At 39.1% G+C, this 20,916-nt stretch overlaps 1 protein-coding gene across 1 annotated transcript in view; it reads right to left on the reverse strand.

Moving 5' to 3' along the window:
• Positions 1-1,847: 1,847 nt before the first annotated feature.
• The window catches only part of htr2aa (5-hydroxytryptamine (serotonin) receptor 2A, genome duplicate a), a 111,358-nt gene continuing 92,289 nt past the window's right edge, over positions 1,848-20,916 (reverse strand). The window contains exon 3 of the mRNA XM_088011899.1: positions 1,848-3,442. Coding sequence (XP_087868025.1) covers positions 2,580-3,442 — 863 coding nt within the window. The 3' untranslated portion in view covers positions 1,848-2,579. The remainder of the gene's footprint in view (positions 3,443-20,916) is intronic.

A 20,916-nucleotide genomic window follows, 5' to 3' on the forward strand; every position in this document is an offset into this window, starting at 1 on the left:
AATCTCTGTGAGGTGAGCAAGTTGTTTCTAAAAATCTAGCATTAAACTTTGGCCACGTCTTATCGAAACAGAGAATTTCTGAAATGGGATTTCTTGTGTTCGTTTCAGAAATAGTTAGTGGAAAATTAAATAAATCATCGAGTGGTGGAAGGCTAACAGCTACGTTCACTTTCATGCTACCAATCTGAAGAAACTTGAACTGAAAATGTCCAAACCCACTGAATTCAACTTTACATTAGAGTTAATAACTGTCTAACATTTCACAGGAGCTTTTTGCAAAAAAACAAAAAAATGTTGCCGTTTCCTCTACCAAACAGCATCCCTGTTACTACGCTAACAATCTGCCACGTTAGCTTAAATGTTTCGTGGCTTGTTCCTCCAGCAGACCTAATGATTGACATATTGTGAAGCTGCTATTGACATAACTTTAACATAATAACATGGAAGTTGTAAAGCTGAGAAAACAGCCACAATCCTGACATTATTGTCTTAAAGTATAGACAGTAAATATCTGTCAGTATAGTATTTTATCTCAGAGATAGGAACAGTTTCAGTTAAATTGTTAAAATCAGCTATGAGAGTCTGACTAGCCGTCAGCCTTTTACACCTCTTAGGACTTATTCACTTTTCCACAAACTCGCTGTGATATGACATCTGTCTGCTAAGAAAAACAGCAGAGCATGAAATCTTAAAAAGGTTTTACAAAAATGATAGCTTTTATGTCCCTGAGCCCCCTCCTCTCATCTGTGCCTATTAAGACCCTCTCTGTAGAGAAGGCTGTCATTCACAAGTGGGCAAGTAACCATAGCAATTGTACAAATGGCAGTGTTCGCTGCTGGTCACAAAGAGGTTCTTCCTGCCACTGGCTGGTCTCACATTGTCGACTCCTGCTCTTTATTTCACAAGCAGAAGAATAAGCTAAAGGACTTGATTTCACTTTCCCATATTGTGCTAAATTTTTAGTGCTTCCAAGACATTCTGACAATTTTAATAATATAAAAATAACATATTTCTATTAAAATAACCCAGTTCTGCTTTATTCAATGGCATGTTAGGGCCATTGTTGATAAAAATATAAAGAAGTAAATTTCTGCCAAAAATTTTCAGATCAATTTAATAATTTTCAAGTAAAATCTTGGAAATTTCTAAGTTTGAAATGTCAAAAATGTTCAAATTTGATGCTGAAAAATTTCCTGTTTTTGTTTTTTTATTTGAAAAACATGGAGTTTTTTTCAGATCAATTTAAACATTTTAGTTTTTTTTTAGCAAATCTTTGACTTTTCAAGCATAGGAATATTCTTATTTCTCTAAATAAATAAAAATATATTCTGAGATTAATTTCAAATTTTCTGAGATTTGTTTTCCCAGCCAATTTTCCGTTTTTCAAATTCAAATTTCAAAGTTTTTTTCTACAGAATATCTAAGATCAAGGTCAAAATTTCTCTTTTTTTTGGAGGAAATGTACTCCTTTTTTCTATCTACAATGGCCGTGCTACGCTGACGTAGCTTTAAGTCCCAGAATATGATGTACAATGTCCAACTCTGGCCTGGACTCCACATCCTGCATCATTGAGTCATTTAATTCAGTCTTTCGCAGCAGTTCCACATTCACATATTTTCATACAAAAGTTTTCACATGTGGTAGCCACCTATCAGAGCACTGAACACAATGTGTCATGACTGAAACAACTCAAAATGTGCACCCATAGTTTGGTAAGAACACAATATGAGCTGTGACTTTTACAAGGGGATACATCAACATTTAAACCCTCTTCATTTCCTGCTGTTATATAATCTCAGTTTGCAGTCTTCATATCAGCAATACGATGCAACAATCATCTTCACGCTTGAAAATATAAACCTTTTAACGTTATTCATACAGAGTTTCAACAAAACAGAGGCAGAAAGTTTTCTTCTTTTTTGGCAGCTTAATCTGATCTTTGTGAGTGTTTTGACTCAAGGTGTGCCAGGTTTTCCCTCTCTGACACCTTCGTTCCTCGAAGTGGGAGCAAATCCAATATAATCCCCTCTGATCCACCCAGAGGTGCAGTTTGATGGAAGGTGAGATGCCAGGCAGCTGGCAGAGTGAACGAGCTGCTGGGTTTACGGCAGGTGAGTGCCCAAGGGAAGAGAAATTACACAAAAATACTTTTTTATTTTTTTTTTAGTAAAAGTGACATCTTTCGTTGTGGCCGAGTGGCTAAGAGTAAATTTCTTCCTTTAAGTGGAAGTTTGTAATTAGAAATCAGCGAGATTTAAAATTGAAATTTTGAATTTGCAATCGTCATTTTGGAAAATGAACTTTTACTTCAGTTGCTCCAGGTCTTGTCGATTGATCAAATGTTAGTATTGTGCACTTACTGAAGCTGTTGAGAACATTTTAAAAATGCAATAAGTGTCTTGTGCCTTTTTGATTGGTACGACAACGAGATTTCAACTCTACACTTTGAATTGGTAGGGACAGTCTCTGTACCTTCAGCAAACAAACACTTCACTCAAAAAGACCAAACAGAGGAAGTCTAGGCCTTTGTCTTACGTGTGTAGAGTTGCCTCTATCAAAGGGTTTTCTTTGATATTCCTCACACGCTGCTCTCGTCTTTGTCTCTTTGGCTTTTGCCCTGTTTGCACTTCTCCGTTTCCTTCCCTGGCAGGGAGAATTCCCGTCCTTCCGTCTCACCGTGCGTCGTTCCGTTGCGTAACCTCCCCATGTCGCCCAGTGGCAGCTGGGTGGAGTTGAAGGCCAGAGGCGGGATGGTGTTCACCAGTATGAGCTGGAGAGGCTTCTTCTCTGGCTGATACTGGCAGCGGATGTACCGCATGAAAGCTGTGCGGTACGTCTTGTTGAAAAGTGTGTAGACCAGCGGGTTGACGGCCGAAGACAAGTACCCGACCCAGACAAAGATGTTCAGCAGACCCTCCATGACCTCCGGGTGGCAAATGTTCTGGTGGCACACGACCATCAGCACGTTGGTGATGAAGAACGGGCACCACATGACCACGAAGAGGAAAAACACAACTCCCAGCACCTTGGACGCCTTCTGCTCGTTGCTGATGGACTGTATGGTGCGTCGACCGAACACCGACCCGGAGATGCTCTCCCGGGTGCCGCCGAGACCACCGGCGCTTCCTCTCCCACCGGCCTCTCGGCTAATGGAGCGCCTGAAGAGTTTCTCGGAGGACAGGGAGCTCTGAGGGAAGAAGCTCAGCGTGAACGTGGTGCTCCATTTGGGCCGCGGGACGAGCTGGTCCAAGCAGAGCGTGGCCTCGTTCTGCAGGGCGTGGATGGTCAGGAAGTAGGTGACGATCATGATGGTTAGCGGAACGAAGAAGGCGATGAAGGAACCCACCAGAACAAACTTGTCGTCTGTCAGCAGGCAGTTTCCATTTTTAAACACTTTGGAGTGGTCTCTGAGTCCCAGCACGGGAATCGGCATTGAGATGCCTGCAGAGAGGGAAGGAAGCAGAAGAAAATGTCAGAAAATTTCAATTCAAGCTTCAATACTCAGGTGGGAAAAGCAATAATTTTTGAAAGAAAGTCTTGCGAAGTCGAGGCAGTTTTGCACATGTCAAGTTGGGGTGAAAGCAAACGTGGAAGAAAGTTGCTCCAGTCAGATGAGACCTAAATAGAAGATGTTGACCTAGTTTTCACAAAGTTACGTTTGGCAGAAAACTAATTCCGTGCATCAGGAAGGATCGGAAACTAGTTGGTGTCAACGGGAAGATGAATGGAGTTACATGAATTGATCTGGAAGGGTTTAGACTGAAACATATTGATGGGTTCAAGTGGTCCATTCAAAGCCCAGACCTAAATCTAACTGATATGTGGCAAGACATGAAAACAGATGTTCACTCTATCCAACCTGATTGAAATTGAGCTATTTCACACACACAATGTCCTGAATGTGTAAGGCTGACAGAGACAGACCCAAAAATACTTGCAGCTGCACATGTGATCCTTTGCAACCCTCCTACGAAAGATTGACAACTTTGAGATTACATTTTTTACTCACACAGAAAAGAAAATCTAGCATTGGGAGAGTAGCCATTGAATCATCATCACTTAAAATCTCCTGACAAAGACACCAATTTGTATCAAATTTCCCTTTCAAAATTTGTTCTTCATTGGCCTTTCCTTTGTCCTTTGAGGGATCGGGTGACCACAGCAGTTCCCTTTTCATTTTTGTCCACTGCCTACCATTTTTTTTACCTTCCATTTTGTTTTCCTGAAGTAAAACTAGAGGGTGGGAATGCCTCCTGTTGTTTGTTATGGTGTCAATTAATTATATTTTCTCATCTACTGTATTATTTGGTTTCCTATACCAAAACTCCCACATCAGCAGATTAGTTTGGCTAAACCTAGTCAGATATTGTGTTGCCAAGAGGTTTTGTATGACGGTGACGAATTTGTACATGACATCAACAGGATAAACTGAGCAATTGCCCCCCTAGTGTTTTCTCATTATCAGCTCCATAACAAAGAAAACACCAGCGTGGAGGATAAAAGGAGTGGAAGTATTTTGGGGTGGAGGCTGGAGATCTTCAGTTCTGGCAGACTGAAAATGTGACTCGCTACTGGGAACAAGACGGTCAAAGACGGCTCACTTTCAGTATCTCCAACAGGACACTGAATACCGTGGAGCTTTGTCATCTGTGTGAGCCTGGGCAGCCCGAGAATCAAAGACTACAGGAAGCAATAACTGACAGTGAAATAATGCAGCGTTTTTATGTGTAATTTAGAATCATGAAGCAGAATGTCTCTGTCGTGGGAAATGGTTCAGAGTAAGTGGGAGGACAGCTTGTCATTTTTTCCACTTAAACGGATCAACCTTCGAGCAATTATTGTATGAAAAGGTGCAGTAATTTGTTTGGGTTTTGTAAGCCCTGCGGCCCTTTATCAGATTTCGTTTGTGTGCCTCTCTCCATATGCGCATTGCTGCCATTTTAGCCCTCATTCAGCTGCTTTATTAAGTTATTTGCCATCACTATGTTGTTTCACTGGACCTCTTATTGCCTTTTTCCATCTTTCTGAAATCACATACAGCTGTTTTGTTCCTACCGACTCCATTGTTTGTTGCTTTGTCAATGTCTGGTTCACTGTTTTGTCTCAACAGGAATGTAGATCCTCAATCACATTATTGCATATATTGTATTTCTACAGCACACATAGTTAGTTGATCTGCACAATATATAGATTTGTAATCATCAAATTGATACATTTTTGCAACTTTGCTACCTGAAAAGACTGCTTTGATATATTTGGCAATATAAGGTAGGATGTTACAACCACCAAGCAAGCAAAGTCTGCATGCCAAAACAAATTCAAAACAAATTCAACTTCATTTATTTATATGCATGTTTGAGAAATCCTTTAATCTCCCATGGTAACCATTCAGCTGTGCTAAAAGCCTGGGTGGACATAGCTCTGCCTTCGAGGATGAGGCTCCTCCTCAAAGCTGCAGTTTCCAAGCTTCCTCCTCAGAGCAGCCCTCTGGCACGACTCCCCCACTCGGCTCCTTCAGACTAGCCAGCAGCAATTAGCAGATGGTAGAACTGCACATCTGCTGAGCTCATTACAGGAGCTACTTCTAAAAACGTTTCTAAAGGGTTAATAGAGGAGCCATGTTGTGATGACTTAATGAAGGCAGAGTTTCAGCTTCTTAAAGAGACAGGAGTCATTTTTTAAAAGTCATATTTGCTAGAATATATCCTTTTGTTTACAGCTGGAGTTGACATAGTTACTTGATTGTGGTATGAAATGGTGCCATGTGCATGGAAAATACATAATACTGTCCCTTTAAGAAACGTTTCTATGTAAGGAAACCCAGCAGGTTGCTGCATCGAGTTGTTGACTTGATGCAGCAACCTGTCATACACTAATGAGGATTTATCCACTTTCACATGCTGACAGTTATATGAAGCTGACATTATAATAGAATCAATATTTTCTGACTAATTTAGCAAACAACTATTTCACAACTTTGGTGCACTCAGACTGTAAAAACCATTAAACCTTCATCTCCAAATAAATAAAAGTAATTTACTGTCTTGACGGCACTAAGTCAATCCCAAAACACACTCATTCTATGACACTGACACACATCATATGCTGCAGATCTTCAGGTTCAAGATTTTCATTGTCCCAACAAATGTGGTGTGATAGGAAAGAGTCCAGCAGCAACTTTAACAGTAAATTTAGTAAAGATTTCAACTAAACATGGTACAAATGTTCTAAACATTTACTTTTTCAGTTCAAGAGCAGCGTTTATGATTTTCAGTTGTCGTACTGCTCACCATCAACACTCTGATGAACCTGTGTGTGTGTGTGTGTGGGTGTGTGTGTGCGTGTGTGTGTGTGTGTTACCACTGACATTCTGGGGTGTAATTATTTATTCGTCTGAGATTATGGTATGATTTAGCATTGCTTTGTACTGTGGAGAGGCAACATTTGTAGATGTTGCATTTGTTTGAAACATTTTTTCGATCAGTGTATTTGTCTCAAACATGCATATATACATACAGCTTTAGAGAAATAATTATTCTATTTGTTCTGTTTTTTTCTAATTTTACATTCTTCTGTCTCCAGTTCATGTCAGAGATGGTTTAAGAAATGCCAGGAAAAGGTTTTAATGAGAAAAGAAATCCTCAGGAGTCTTTATGGAGAGCAAAACATGCATGTCGACCAATAATGATCGATGTCGTTGGTCACAGTGACATTATTTATATAAATGTTTTTTGATTCGTCAAAAACCCCTTCAGCGTATCTCACTGGAATCATAAAAAAAAAAAAAACCTAAAGCTACTTTCTGTGTTTCCGTCTTCCCCAAAGTCCCCTGGATGGCAAACCCTCCACTTAATATTCTCTGAACACGGCAGACAAGACGGCAGAAAACCTGACAGAAGTGAAGGAGAAGATAAAAAGAGATCAAGTGGTGGGAGGAAGAGGAGGCAGAGTCACGAAGAGGATTTAGCAGCCTGAGAACTGATCAGGCAACATCACGCTCAGTAACAGGAAACGTCATTTTAAAAGTGGACAATTTGAAATGTCCTTTACAAAATATATCTGATCTTTTAGAAAAGCAGGAATCTTCTTCAGCTGCACCTGCTGTAACTCTGAGATGAAGAGATAAAATGTCATCTCAATGGAACCAGCAGTAAAAAATATGCTCAGTTATTTTTTAAAAATGCCACAATTAGTTAATAAGCTCACCACAGAGAAAAAGAAAAAAAAAACTCCAATTAATATAAAATGTATTATTTTCTACACAAATAATACATTTTGGTGCATTTAGTAAAAGGTTGACCAAACTAAGCAACAAAAAAAGATTCAGATGCCTTAATAATCCATGTTCAGCTGGTGAGTCAGAGAAATGGCAGCATTTGATTGACTAGTAATTTCATCTTGATTGACGGGGCAAAGAAGTGAATAACAAGTGAAAACCTGAAGCCGGTCATGTTTTCCTCACTTTTCCTTTAACGTATATTTTCTTTTGCAGGAAATCTGTAAGTTGAAGAGCCATTTAAAGAAAATCCTGCCTCTGGAGTAAATGGCAGCTAGCGCATGCGAAGTGTGAAAATGCTGCTTATTATCGCTGCTTATGATGGCATTGGAATAAAAAGCTGAATTTTTATCTGAAGTGCTGATGCCTTCGTAAGCCTGTCCGCGCTGCTTAATGGCCTGAACTGTGTCGTATTTTCATAAATATGTGAACGTTGCTTCGCGGTGTGATTATGGTCACGGTAATAAAGCGCGGTGATATTTTGGCTGGACATTTGTCTGCACTGGGTCTCATGTGACATTTCTACGAGCCTGTGGAAGTTATTAGATGATCTATCAAAAAGAGAACAGCTGCTTAAGGAAACATGAAGGGGTTTTAAATATTACGCCTCAACAACAAAAGTTTTACAGAGGAAAGTAATAACAAGTCTGCACATATTTCTAAGAAAAGATGCGTCGCACTTAGCGATGTGAAAAGGTGATTATGGCTGCCACTTTAACTCATTAGCATCACAAATGGCTAGAAATGGCTTGGAACAATTCCCAGATTAGATGATGTGTTGCTTTTTGAGATTTAACAGTCATCAGAGAGATTATGTTTAATTTTTTTTTTACATTTTCTGCAGGTCATTTCATGATGCAACAAAGAGGAGTAATTACTTTCTCCCAGGTTGGTTCTTGAGACTTTTTTCCCCTTATTGAATGAAATCACCATTTGAAAACTGCTTATATTTACTCAGGTTACCTTTATCCAGTATTTATATGATAATGTGAAACATGAAAGTGTGACGTAAAAAGGAAATCTGTAAGGAGGCGAACACTTTCTCCCGGCTCTATGTTGTCGCTGGTCAGCATTTTGGTAAAAATCTTCCATGTGGATAAAAGCATAAAAATGAACATGTTCCCTCTTCAGGTCATATTTCCTACTAGCCACATAAACTTCAAAATGATGGTCATTTTTTAAAAAATGGCTGCTATTCTTCACCATTTTAACTGGTTTTTGCCATAAAATGTTACCTGTTATCATGACTTGGATGAACTTTTTCACATCATATGTTTTCAACTGTGGTGATAATTTTTTATGCTACCTTAAAGTGATAATATGGAGCAAAATCAGAAGCCAAAACTGAAACTCAGGACTTTGTGAGACTCACACCGGTCGTTCGCAGGAAGGAGATAAAACTGTGTGACACAGAATGGTGGTTAGCGTTAGCATCCGCTAATGAATTTATGCGTTTCGTGGTTTAGCGTTAGCAGAGCTCTTTTTTAATGTGTTTAATGGTTTAGCATTAGCTTCTTATGCTAACGTGTCTATGTTTAGCGGAAACACAAGTTCAAGAAAATATGTTTTCTACAGTTCGGGATAAGTAGGCTATGATTTGACACCAAAGGACCTGCAAAAACCTAATTTTCCACAACAACGTGGAGATTGTCTCGGAAAATCAAAGCATTATTAGGAAATATAATTTTATTGGTCCAATCATGTATGAGTTGACACCAAAAATATTATCTGTGATAGAAATTGGCGAACTTAGTGTAAAAATAAATCTTCCTTCATGACCACCTTGAATTTTTTCAGTGGCTAAAATTAATTTTTAAATGTCCAGTGATCTGCTGCAGCATGTAGAACGTCTACAGAGTTTCTCCAGTCCACTGTCACATGGACGGCCTTCAGTACGTCACTGTTGATTTCATCAGCAGGAGAATATCACGACTGAATCATCTTTATGTGCTTTTTTCCTGTGTTTGTTCAGGGTGAGTACAGACACTGTAGGCATGAGATGATTCAAACAGAGGAAATCCAGCGTTCAGCTCTGCTAGCCGCTGACGAAGCGACGAGCTGGGAGGCGATGATTCCTCTGAAGACTGAGAGCCTGAGGCGACATTCAGCTTAGCCAAAGGGTACGGTTCCCCTGTGACAGCTTGTACCTGCCGTCGTACGCTTCCTGTTGCTATGACAGCAGGTACGTTTTCTGGTCTATGTTGGTTTCTTTTCAGCAACATGTAGTATTCTTTCTACATCATGTTTTATAGATCTTTACGACTGAGTGAAGGTTCATGTGGATATTTTTGCACTTAAAGGGGCGGTGTTATGTATTTTCCAACCATATGGCGCCATTTCATGCCACAATCAAGTAACTATGTCACCTTGATATAAAAATGCTGTACAAATCAAACTTTGCAATCTGACGCCTTAAAATTGGGCCTCTGTCTCTTTAAGAAGCTCCTGTTCTTTCTGACACTCTGCCTTCAGGAAGTCACCACAACAGCTTTCCTCTATCAAACCTTCAGCAATGTCTTGATGAACTCAGTAACACTCGTTTTCTAACCCCTGAATGGTTGTCACTGGAGAATAAAGGATTTCTCAAACATGCATGAAATATTTAAAGTGCTCCAGGTGTGTTTTTGACAAGGTAGTAACATCACAGTACGATGTAAAGCTCAAAAACGTCGATTTTACACGGTACTGTAAAAGAAACAGCATCAGTCCACAGGTTGGGTAGTAGTCGTGCCTCGATGTTGCTAGGGAAACTCAAGATAACCTAACTTTAAAATGTAGCTGACAGTTTATTAATGATTTAACGAGGGTGTAATTACTTTTCCATGTAACACCAGATTGTTTCCAGCTGCTGTTTTTCCCTTAATAAATAAAATCATCGTATATAAACACCCTCTGTAATTTAGTCAGGTTATTCCTGTTTGATTATACAATCAAATGATATGAAACATTTAATTGTGACATTTAGAGATAAATGTTTTCATTTTAACATTGTTGTATGAGCACTAATACGTTGCAACGGCCCAAATTTAAACTCTGGTAATCAGTGGAGACATGCAGTCAGAACCAAAAGGTACCAAACTCATCCTGTAGAGTTCATGTTAAACAAAAATATATCTTTCAAAATTTACTAAACTCTTCAGCTTTTATCTGATAATCTCAGATGAATGGACCAAACGGAGACTGAAAAGTGATTTAAAACAAAAAAGATCCATTTTGATCCTATAGCAGAATGTATAATAGATACAGTGAACCGTAGTGTATTGCTTTGTTAAAGCAGTGTCTATTTTCTCATGTTTTTCTGTGAAGACACAGCTTACATCTCACCGAGTCATAAAGTGTCATTAAATGTGAATCTTCTTTACAAAAAAACCCCAAGAGATAATTACAGGGATGAATCACCCAGTTCAAGCCTCATCTCAGAGTTATGACAAGAACAGTTTAAGTAAACAGTAAAAGGAGATTTTTTTTACCCACACATAGCCATTATTTGTTATACACACACATACACGCACACACACACACACACACACACACACACACACACACACACACTTTTTTTTCCCTCTCTCTTTATTAATGCCAACCTTCCGCTCTGTAACCCAGATATGTGTGTGTAGCATCACGGTCTGTTCACATCACAACCAGCAGCTGTGGTCAGATTACAGCGTTGAAATCCTGCTGCATTGTCCTGATTCCCAGCACATGAAGACACTTGGATCACAAGTGGCTGCAAAATTGACAAATGCTCTTCTAATGACAAAGAGCCGGCACTGTGGGGCTTTTTGTTTCTGTTCATTTTTGCCAGATGTCATTCCTACAGGAGCAAAGAGCTGGCAGCTTCTGACTCATATTTCCTAGAAAAGCTGCTTTAAAGGAACCGGCAGCGATGTCGGCTCACTCTTCTGAGATGCAAAGGAAATGTGAATTAACTGACTGTAATATTATGCCAGTTACAGAAAAAAAAGAAAATTCTGCAAAAGGAATCATAACCTATTGGTTTATGACCACAGGTACTGTTCCTTATTATTTGCTAAGACGACAATGTGAAGAAAACTAAATATACACACCAATGTTTCGCTTTGGTAAATAAAATAAATCTTTACCTTAATTTAAACCTTATTTAATGTCTATTATTTCTTACGTGTTACTCCATTGTTAACTGTTATATATTGTTACATATAACATTTATATCTGTGTCTTGTTCTGAAAAACAAGTCTCTCTTAAATTTAAGTCCTCCTCTTATTTGATTCTGACAGTGAAAGTTAAAGAACATTAAATCTGCAGTCTGTAACTTTTACACAACTTTATTTTTTACATATTTGTTGAAACTGTCACCATGTCGTGTGACGGTACAGTATGATCTATGAAGAGATCGATCTCCTCCCTGAGCTGCTGTTGCCGTTTGCACCAAAAACAACCAATCATCTTCATGCACTCGCTGCTAAATGTGCTAATGGTGAAGAAACGACTTCACAGGAAAACGGCTTATCCTGCTGCAGCTTTAAGGTAAAGACAAAGTAAAGGGAGGGACCAACTAATAAAGAAGCTAAAAACCTTAATATTTGTGGATATTTCCACCGAACCTCTTCCTCTTTTTTTTGTCTTAATCCCTCATTTAAGTAAAATCTGTCCTGTTCCATCAGCCGGCTTCATTAGGAATGAGTTAGAAATTAGTTTTACTGATTTCATTTGTGTTTTAATCGCAGAGATGTTTTAAAACTAATATCACCCTTTTAGTAAAAGTGAATCTCTGTCCATTGGAGTCTCTGCTTAACAAATTCAGAACTGATGACCATCCATCCATCCATCCATCCATCCATCCATCCATCCATCCAGTTAATTGTGAAGTTTGCTCAAAACGTTGACATCCCAAGCATCTCTTCAGTTTGTTGTCATTTCCAGCCATCTTAAATTAATGCATCAGAACAATAGAAACCAATAATTTCTCTATGATCTACAAAGTGTGTGAAACTTTGAGTTTATGTCCTCTTATCCTTATATTTTGTATCATTGTGAGTCTAACACGTAATTAGCTAAAGTTTTGTTTTCCTTTAGAAGAGGTTCAAAGTTCTGCCGCTCTTATTCAAAGTCCAGGATTGTTAAAATCTTGCACTAAGGATGACAGATCAGGGTCTAATAATCAGCGATTCCAGGCTGTCCTTTTGTAATAACTCATTATGCAGCTTATGGCAGCTCAGACCTCAGACTAAAGTGTCAGAGGGATTTGAATTAAAACCTTAATTAAATAAAGATGGTATCAGACTGAGGTTGCATTACATTATCACTATCATTTCTCACCTGTCAGTCTTCATTAAATAGTTTTCATAAATGGAAGGGGGGAAAAAAGATGTAAAATGTAAAACAGATGAAGTTATTTGATTCATTCAGATCAGATTTTTTATCTAATTCTGCCGCCGGAGCGAGGATTGATGTGAGCGTGTTCAAGCCAGACACAAACAGCAACATTTCCACATCATTATAGAAAATAATAACCATCTGTGTGTGAGTCGCAGCAGAAGGCGTGAGCTGAGCATGAACACACACACATGGATGTAAAGTGTGTTTCCGCTGGAAGGCAGACGGCTCGGTGTTAGGCCTGGTGGGAGTGCTACGGTGGGCCGGCCAGGAACTGGAAGCAGACCAGCTGATAAACCAGTCTGTTTGGCCTTCTGCAGCCTGATCCCCCTCTATACAGTAACACACACGCTGCGCTGCGTGTGTGTATGTTGACCGCAGAGATCCCTGAGCTGGAGCAATATTTATTCATCAGACGACATACAAAACATTCTCATGAAACGACGAGCTATTTGGAAGTTTAAAGGGGCAGTACTGTCTATTTCCCAGGCACATTTAGTTCATGGTTTCATTTCAACATCCTGTAGTTTTCCTTCTACATCACGTTTTAAAGAACTTTGCTACAGTGGGAACATTTATGTGGATATTCTTGCACTTAAAGGAGTACAGTTATGTATTTTCCAACCATTTTTAACTATATTAAGTTCAGTTTTATAAAAATCATATACAGTATATTTACATATCATTTATCAAATATGACCTAAAAGAAATTTGACTTTATAATTTAACATCTTCAAATTGGGCTTTTGTCTCTTTAAGAAGCTCCTGCAATTTCTGAAACTCCACCTTCAGGAAGTCATCACAACTTCGCTCCTCTATTAATGCTTTAACAATGTTTTTACCAACATTTCACTGACAAGCAGCTCCTATAATGAGCTTAGCTGATGCTCAGTTCCACCAGGTGCAATTAGCTGATGCTCAGCTAATTGCTGATGGCTAGTCTGAAGGAGCTGAGTGGGGGTTTTCCAGGGGTCTGCTGCTCTCCGAGGCAGAAGCTCGGAAGCTTGGAAACTGCAGCTAAGAGGGGGAGCTTCATCCTGGAAGGCGGAGCTAGGTCCACCCAGGTATTCTGCACAGCTGAATGGTTGCCATGGAGACAAAGATTTCTCAGACATGCATGAAAGAATCAAGGCAACACTCCAGGTGTGTTTTTGATGAGGGGACATCATTATCATGACATTAAGCTTAAAAAAGTTTATTTTACATAAAACTGCCCCTTCAGAAATAAAATCAGCATTTTTTTTTACATACCTGATGCGATTTTATTAGATTTTTTCTAAATTGCAAAGAGGAAGTATTTTTCAAAACGTGACTTTTATTTCGCCCATCGATTCTCTGAGTTGTACAACAGAGTGTCAGGGCCAGGCTATGGGAATATTTGATTAATTATAAGAATAAAGTCATAATATTAGCAGAATAAATTCACAACTTAACCAAAACATTACGATGAAACAATCGTTTGAATTAAAGAGTTTCTAGAGTTATAAAGGTCCGATGTGTCGTGTGGTTTTCTTTGAAACCAACACATTTGTTTAGAATTTCAAAGTCTTGCTGCTAGTTAACAACGTGCTATCACAACAAAAATACTAAACCGACACATTTTTAGCATTTTTCGTCGTTTCCAAAACAAGTAAAATTGCAACTGATTTCAAAATGATTTTTCTCTTTTACATCAAGCAAGAAGCCAGAGGCTGTGTGGGACTTTTTGGTGAGGATTAACATTTCTAATTCATGTAATTTATGCATTTTTAAAGATGTTCACACACACACACGCACACACACACACGTTTTCATGCGAGCATATGTGATCGCATGGTCACGATGTGTCCCATTGTTTGTAGAAGCGTGTGTAAGTGGCGATGTTTGGGCCAATCGGGTTAGAGCGAGACTCCGCTCCCCCGGGGAGACATTAGCAAGGCACGGTTTGACATCCACAACTCTCCCACGGACGCTCTCTCCGTTCAGCCTCCTCCTGACGAACCCAAAGAGACAACGTAAGAGTGAGTCTGAAAGCGGAGCTCGGCTCGGTAAAGACCCTGACATAATCCCGCTGGGCGTGTGGGCGGCACTCAGGCGTGTTCAGGCTGGTTCAGACCTGCAGCCTGGCGTCGTGACATTACATTATTCAGCAAGGCCTCCTGTCGACTCCGCGCAACTTCACAGCTGCTGCGTCACAGAGCAGCCTCATTTCTGCACCTTGATTCTAACGCCCAACATGTTTGCGAGAGACTTATTTTAAAAAAAAGTTTAACACCCTGAAGTAATCTTAGGATGCTCAGAAATAAAACTAAATAGTCACGGTTAACTTGTATTTTTATGCTTAAGTATTCATCGTCATCGAGTCACTTGTTTAGAGTAATGACGCTATAAAACAATTTCACATTGCATGCTTATGAAAATTTATCTTTAAAAGAATTAAAGAATTGACAATTATTTAAAGAACCAAAAGCAACAAGATTAATGACAGAAGACATGATACCACAGTGGCATACAGTGGTTTTAAGAGGCCACTGTCATGTAAAATTGATTTTTTTCAGCTTTACTTCATGTTGTGATGTTATTCCCCAATCAAAAACATTCCTGGAGTGTTGATTTGATTCTTTCATGCATGTTTGAGAAATCCTTTAATCTCCATGGTAACCATTCAGCTGTGCAAAACGCCTGGGTGGACCTAGCCCCGCCTTCAAGAACAAAGCTCCTCCCTCAAGCTGCAGTTTCCACACTTCCAATTCTTGTTGGTATGAAACTATGAAGATGAACATATCAACGTTTTCAGTTCTTTCTTTGTTTTTCACAGTAACAGTGACTTTAATATTCTATATTGGACATGACACATTTTTTAAGAATCCACAGAAATAATCACCTATAACAGGAAGTTAATGGACTTGTTTCACTCTATGACATGAAAACAGGATCCAAAACAAAATAAAACACAACGCAAAAGAAGAAAGTCAGCTAAAAAAAAACTACAGTATAAAGATGAGATTATAAAAGGAGGATAAATGAATGAACATGTCAACACAGCCTGACTTATTCTGCTAAATAAAGCCAGAAATATCAAAGCTCAGTAAATTAAAGAAGACCGAGAGCTATTTAAGGAACAGAGTTGATGTTTTTGTCCGTTATGAGGAGCCACAGCTGATCAGGTGGTAAATTAGAAAGCTTTCAGATTACCGTTCTATTTTTGAGAATGGTAATAACCTGAGCTGTAAATGACAGAACACGTCTATTTATACATTTCCTGATCTTGGGAAAGATTTTCCTCTAAAAGCTAAAATAACAGACATGATTTGATATTAAGATGTTCTAGTAACAACAGAAGTCAGGCGGGTAATTAAACTAAAGCTGACAGAAAAAAAACCCGTCTTGTTCTCTGTTCTGTAGGTTTTCCTGTGTTTTATCTGTTTCATTTTAAATTATTTGACCTTGTTCTCCTCAGTCGGTGTAAATCCTTATCGTGCCACGCCTCCTCTTCATTTCCCAGAATTCATGCTGTATGTTGAGCCTTTCTTCCTTTGCTCTCTTCTGGCTCTTTGCCACTTCCTGTCTCACCTCTGGTCTCCATTTCTGTTGTCTCATGTATTTGTTGACTCTGCGTCTCCAGCAGTGCTTGTGTCTTCTCGTCCACCAGGATGTTATTAAAGTCTGTATTTACTCTGCACCTGCTACAGCTTGCTGATTGGCTCCCCGTCTGGGTCCCTTTTTTCCTTCAAACTGCCCCATAAGACATGCTGCGAATGTTTCATTGGTATTCTGGAGGAGAAGGTTGTACATATCCTCACTATTGTGTTATATTCATGCACTCAGTTTTATCAGATGGCCTTCCAGGACAGAAAAGCATTATATATATACTTACAGCTCTGGAGAAAAAGAAGAGACCCCTGCACTGAACCTCCTGGTTCTTCCACCAGATATTGATTACTGAACTCTCCCTGAGTTAAAACATTAATATTATTGTTTATAAATGAATATGAACTTTTCTTTGCATTATTTGAGGTCTGGATGATCTGCATCTCTTTCAGTTTTTTGACCATTTCTCATTTTCTGAAAATAAATATTGTACTAAAAAATTCCTTCTTGGAATTTTAGAGACATTTTGTCAGAAGTTCATAGAGTTCATTTTTCTCAAACATTCACCTATAAAGAGTAAAATCAGAGAAACTGATCATTTTGCAGTGAATGGTTGAAGTGAGTATATCTGAAAATAAAGTCAGAGTGTGAGATCCACTGCTGTCCAACACTAAGCTAAAGAAGCTAGCCGCCTGTTGCTAGCTCTCCATCCAAACAGGAATGAACAATTAGATCTGTACATCGGATCATCATGGACACCTTCCCTCCATCCAGGACTTGTGCAGGTCAAGGGTCAAGACAAGGGCAGCTCACAGCTCTGCAGACCCCACACATCCTGGACACAAACTATCCAGACTTTTAGCTTCAGGTTAGCGAATCAGAGGGCAAAGCTAAAGAGACAGTTTCTTTCCTAAAGCTTAACAGAGTGTCCATCTGCATGGATTAAACATTTTCTTCCTCTATAGGAAAAACGCTGCATATAAACACCATAGCAACAGAGACATTTGTTTATTTTGGGCTTCCTTTATATATTTGTATTCTAAATAACTGAGAGCAAAGTGGAACCAATTTCTTTAAAAATTGGATTGAAATGGTCGAATCCCATTCAGGTTCTATAGACAGACTGAGAAGTTAGTACTATTAATACCAATGTTCACAGATTCACAGGTTTTTCTACAGAACTGAATTAAAATTCGCCACAGATTAAAGTCCACCAATTCATAGATTTATTTTGTTTTTTATTTGGCCCGTTAAGCATTTCTGGAAGATGATGCAGATTGGGAAGCAGAAATAGGAAGTTCTGAATGTTTTTATAGCGAGTCTCATGTAAACCATCCACTGTGCTTCTAACTTCAAATTAAAAAATATTCACTGACGTCTGGATCTCATAATTAGAGGTGAATTCCTGACAATAGGTGGACAGCCTTTCACTAAGCAGCCTCATTTTTACCCCAGTGTGTTGCTAGGCCTCCTGAAAGGAGCCAACTGGAATCCGCCATGTACCGTTGCTATTTAATTATTGAAAGTTTTGCATTTTCTTGTGTTATTAATGGGCAAGGGTAAGACAAAGTAACCGCTCCGGTGTGCAGATTTTCAGTGAAAATGTTCCAACAAGACGTGGTGGTAAATATCCGCCGTGTTAACATGCAGATGGTGCTCCAACTAAAACACACGGCTTTCTCTAGAGTCTCTTTAGATTCTGTAAGCGAGTCACTAAGGGATGGAGCTAAGGCCCGCATAAAATATTTGTGTGTGAGGCAGGAGGAGTAAAGTTCTTACAGTCTGTCGTTGCATCATCTACACCATGCTGCATCTGAGTCACTTTATCAGGGCTGGAGAGGCAAAGCAGAGGAGATGAGAGCCAAAACAGAGCAGAACTTGTTTTTTATATTCTATATATATATTTATAAATATATATAACTGAGCTGCTTCCTCATTAAAACTAGTCCATGTCTCACCAGCTGAAGTGAAGTTAGATAAATTAGGCTCATAACATCTTTACTGAAAAATAAATACCTTCTCTTAAGGACAGTGTGTTTTCACATCTAGAAGAAAGATTAATTTAGTTTTAATTACGTCTTATACATTTTATAATAACTTTGTTCCAGCTTCTAGTTTGTATTTTTTTTTTTTTGTATTAATTGACAAAATATGTGTGGTTAAGTCATTTTAGCCTCGTTTGTATAGACATGTTGCAACATCAAGTCACGAGCCGACGATGACTGCCATCGGTTAGTTGTCAACATAATGAGCTCAATCTTAAATGTATGTTTGAGATATATGAAAAAAAGATCCAGTGCTTTCATCACTATGACAACTAGAGAACAAGATCTAAAAGTTATCACATTTCACAGGTAGGGAGGGTCAGGGAAGTAGGTCAGCTAGGCTAGCTTGACTTTGACAACTTTAACATGTAGGTATGCTGTTGAATTCATTGTGTTTCAGTTCAGTAAAAAAAAAAGGTGACCAACACACCAACTCTGACAGATCATCAGTAGAGCAGGTGTTCAAATTAGCTGATGAACCACTGCTGGGTTCAGATGATCACTTATTAGCAATCACAAGATTAGCATCAACATAAAACTGTAATAGACTGAATGTTCTGTTCTTTGTTTGGGAAATTTCTGTGTGTTTTTTGGTGTTCAATCCTGGAATATTAGCGGAGCTGTTGTCAGTCAGTTGCTATGGCAACGGGTCTGAGTGCAGCGTAGCCGATACAGAGAGCGAGGAAAGAGAAGAATGCTAGTAGCTTTGAGTTTTTCTTCAATGGTTTTTCTGCTTTATTTTCCCTTTTTCTGTGGCGCACCACACTAAACTAATAAAACCTACATATCCAGGTTTCATTTAGTTGATGACATTGTTCTACTACTTGAATAAGGACAGCAAGTAAAAGAATAGTTTTAACCCCACATCTTTGTGTGCATGTGCAAAATTTCTGGTTGTAACCGATAACATGCAGCGTGTCCAGAAGAACCTTTGTTCATTTTTAGGGGAGTGACATTTAATTTCAAATTAACTGAATTTGGTCGACAGAGTCAGAAATTGTCCCCAAAGTGAACAAAAAGTTTGAAATAGTTTCATGAGGAGAGAGTGTAAATAATGAACAGGTCCCAGCTGTCACTCTCTTATCTGGATCAGAACCAGGAAGGAAGGCCTAATTCAAACCCGTTTGGCTCGGCCAGGACTCGGTCATTAGCAGTCCCAGCAGCTCCGAGTGACGGGGGTAATGAAGTGAAGGCGACGCAAAGCAGACCCCGGAGCCTCGGGGAGAGCGCAGGAATCAAACTGAGGCTGACAACCGACTCCGAAGAATTAGTCCCTGTGCATCTGGTCGATAAAGTTTAGAGAAAACACGACGAATGAAACGGGGATTGTCAGGTCTAATGAGCACTCGGGTTCAGAGGGAAGCCGACTCGGTTTTGCCCAAAGGTCGCTGGTGGTTTTTCTATCTTTGGCTTTGGCCCCGTCTTCCGTCCCACCTGGACCCCTTAGCGGTGATCAGTGTGACGAGCCACTGTTTAACTTATTCATGCACAATTATTTCTTTGAACTTATTTAATTGGACTTATAATAGAGCTGCCAAATTGACATACTTAGGAGAATTAATTTCTCCCCCACCGCTGCTGGACTGTGTATCAGAATTACCTGTTGAAATATTCATCTGATGAATTCGTCTGGAAAAGAAATTTTCTGCGCTGCAGAAACACAAAATCTTATCAAGTATTTTTGGACAAGTTTCTAGTGCAAATATCTCAGTTCACTTGACAAGAGCAAAGATAACCTCGGATATAGGAGCTTGTTTTAAGTCAACAATTCACTAATATTGATGAAAAGTTCTAGTTCCACTGGCAGATTATTTTACAAGACATTTTTTATGTTTTTAGTGAAATAATCTGCCAATGGACTGCGACTGTTTTCACCGAGTGAATTAATGCATATTTAGGTATATTTGGTGTTTAGATTTTTAAGATAGGCAGCTTTAAGAGGACTCAAGTATTACTAGATTTATTAAGGGTCTATTTCTGTTCATTTACATGATGATAGCCTGAAGCTAATAAAGCCCTGAAATGTAGTTTCTTTGAAGATTAGAATGTCACATAAAACCAATAATAGGATCTAAAAGGGAAAAATCATTTTCCTTTGATGATGTTGAGTCCTTCAGGTAATGAAACCCTCAATTCAGTTCCTCAGAAAATTCAAGACCAAGGAAAAAAAAAAACAGATTTTTAACACTGAAATGTTATCTCATGACAATGTCATAATCTCCAAAGCCAGGAGGAAGAGAGCCGGCTTGAAAGCTGTTGAGCAGACAGTCACTGACAGACCATGAGGAGACCGGAGCCACAAAAGGTCACTGCTAAAAAGGAGCTGGCTGCTCTTGTGCTGTTTCCAATTACATTAATAAAAAGGTGAGTGGGAGTAAAGTGTGTTTGAAAAAGTTGCACAAGTAACAATGATGACTCCGACCTTTAAAGGACTGTGAAGAAAAGCTGATTCCAGAATGTGGAGGAGATTTACGAGGCTCGACCCAAAATACTGCCAAACTAGCGACGTTACCTTTTGTCTTTGAAGCACAATGTCTTCCTGAGCTGCTGCACTCGTTTCCTCCTTCCACTCTAACCTCATTATTTTATATTTTTAAGCTGTTATGAAGCACTGCGGCCGCCACACACCTGTTAGCCCTGTCAGGGCGGCAGTCACGCTACACATTCT

The sequence above is a fragment of the Poecilia mexicana genome, unplaced genomic scaffold, assembly GCF_051168715.1.
Source record: "Poecilia mexicana isolate PSO_F unplaced genomic scaffold, ASM5116871v1 scaffold_2, whole genome shotgun sequence".
NCBI lineage: Eukaryota > Metazoa > Chordata > Actinopteri > Cyprinodontiformes > Poeciliidae > Poecilia > Poecilia mexicana.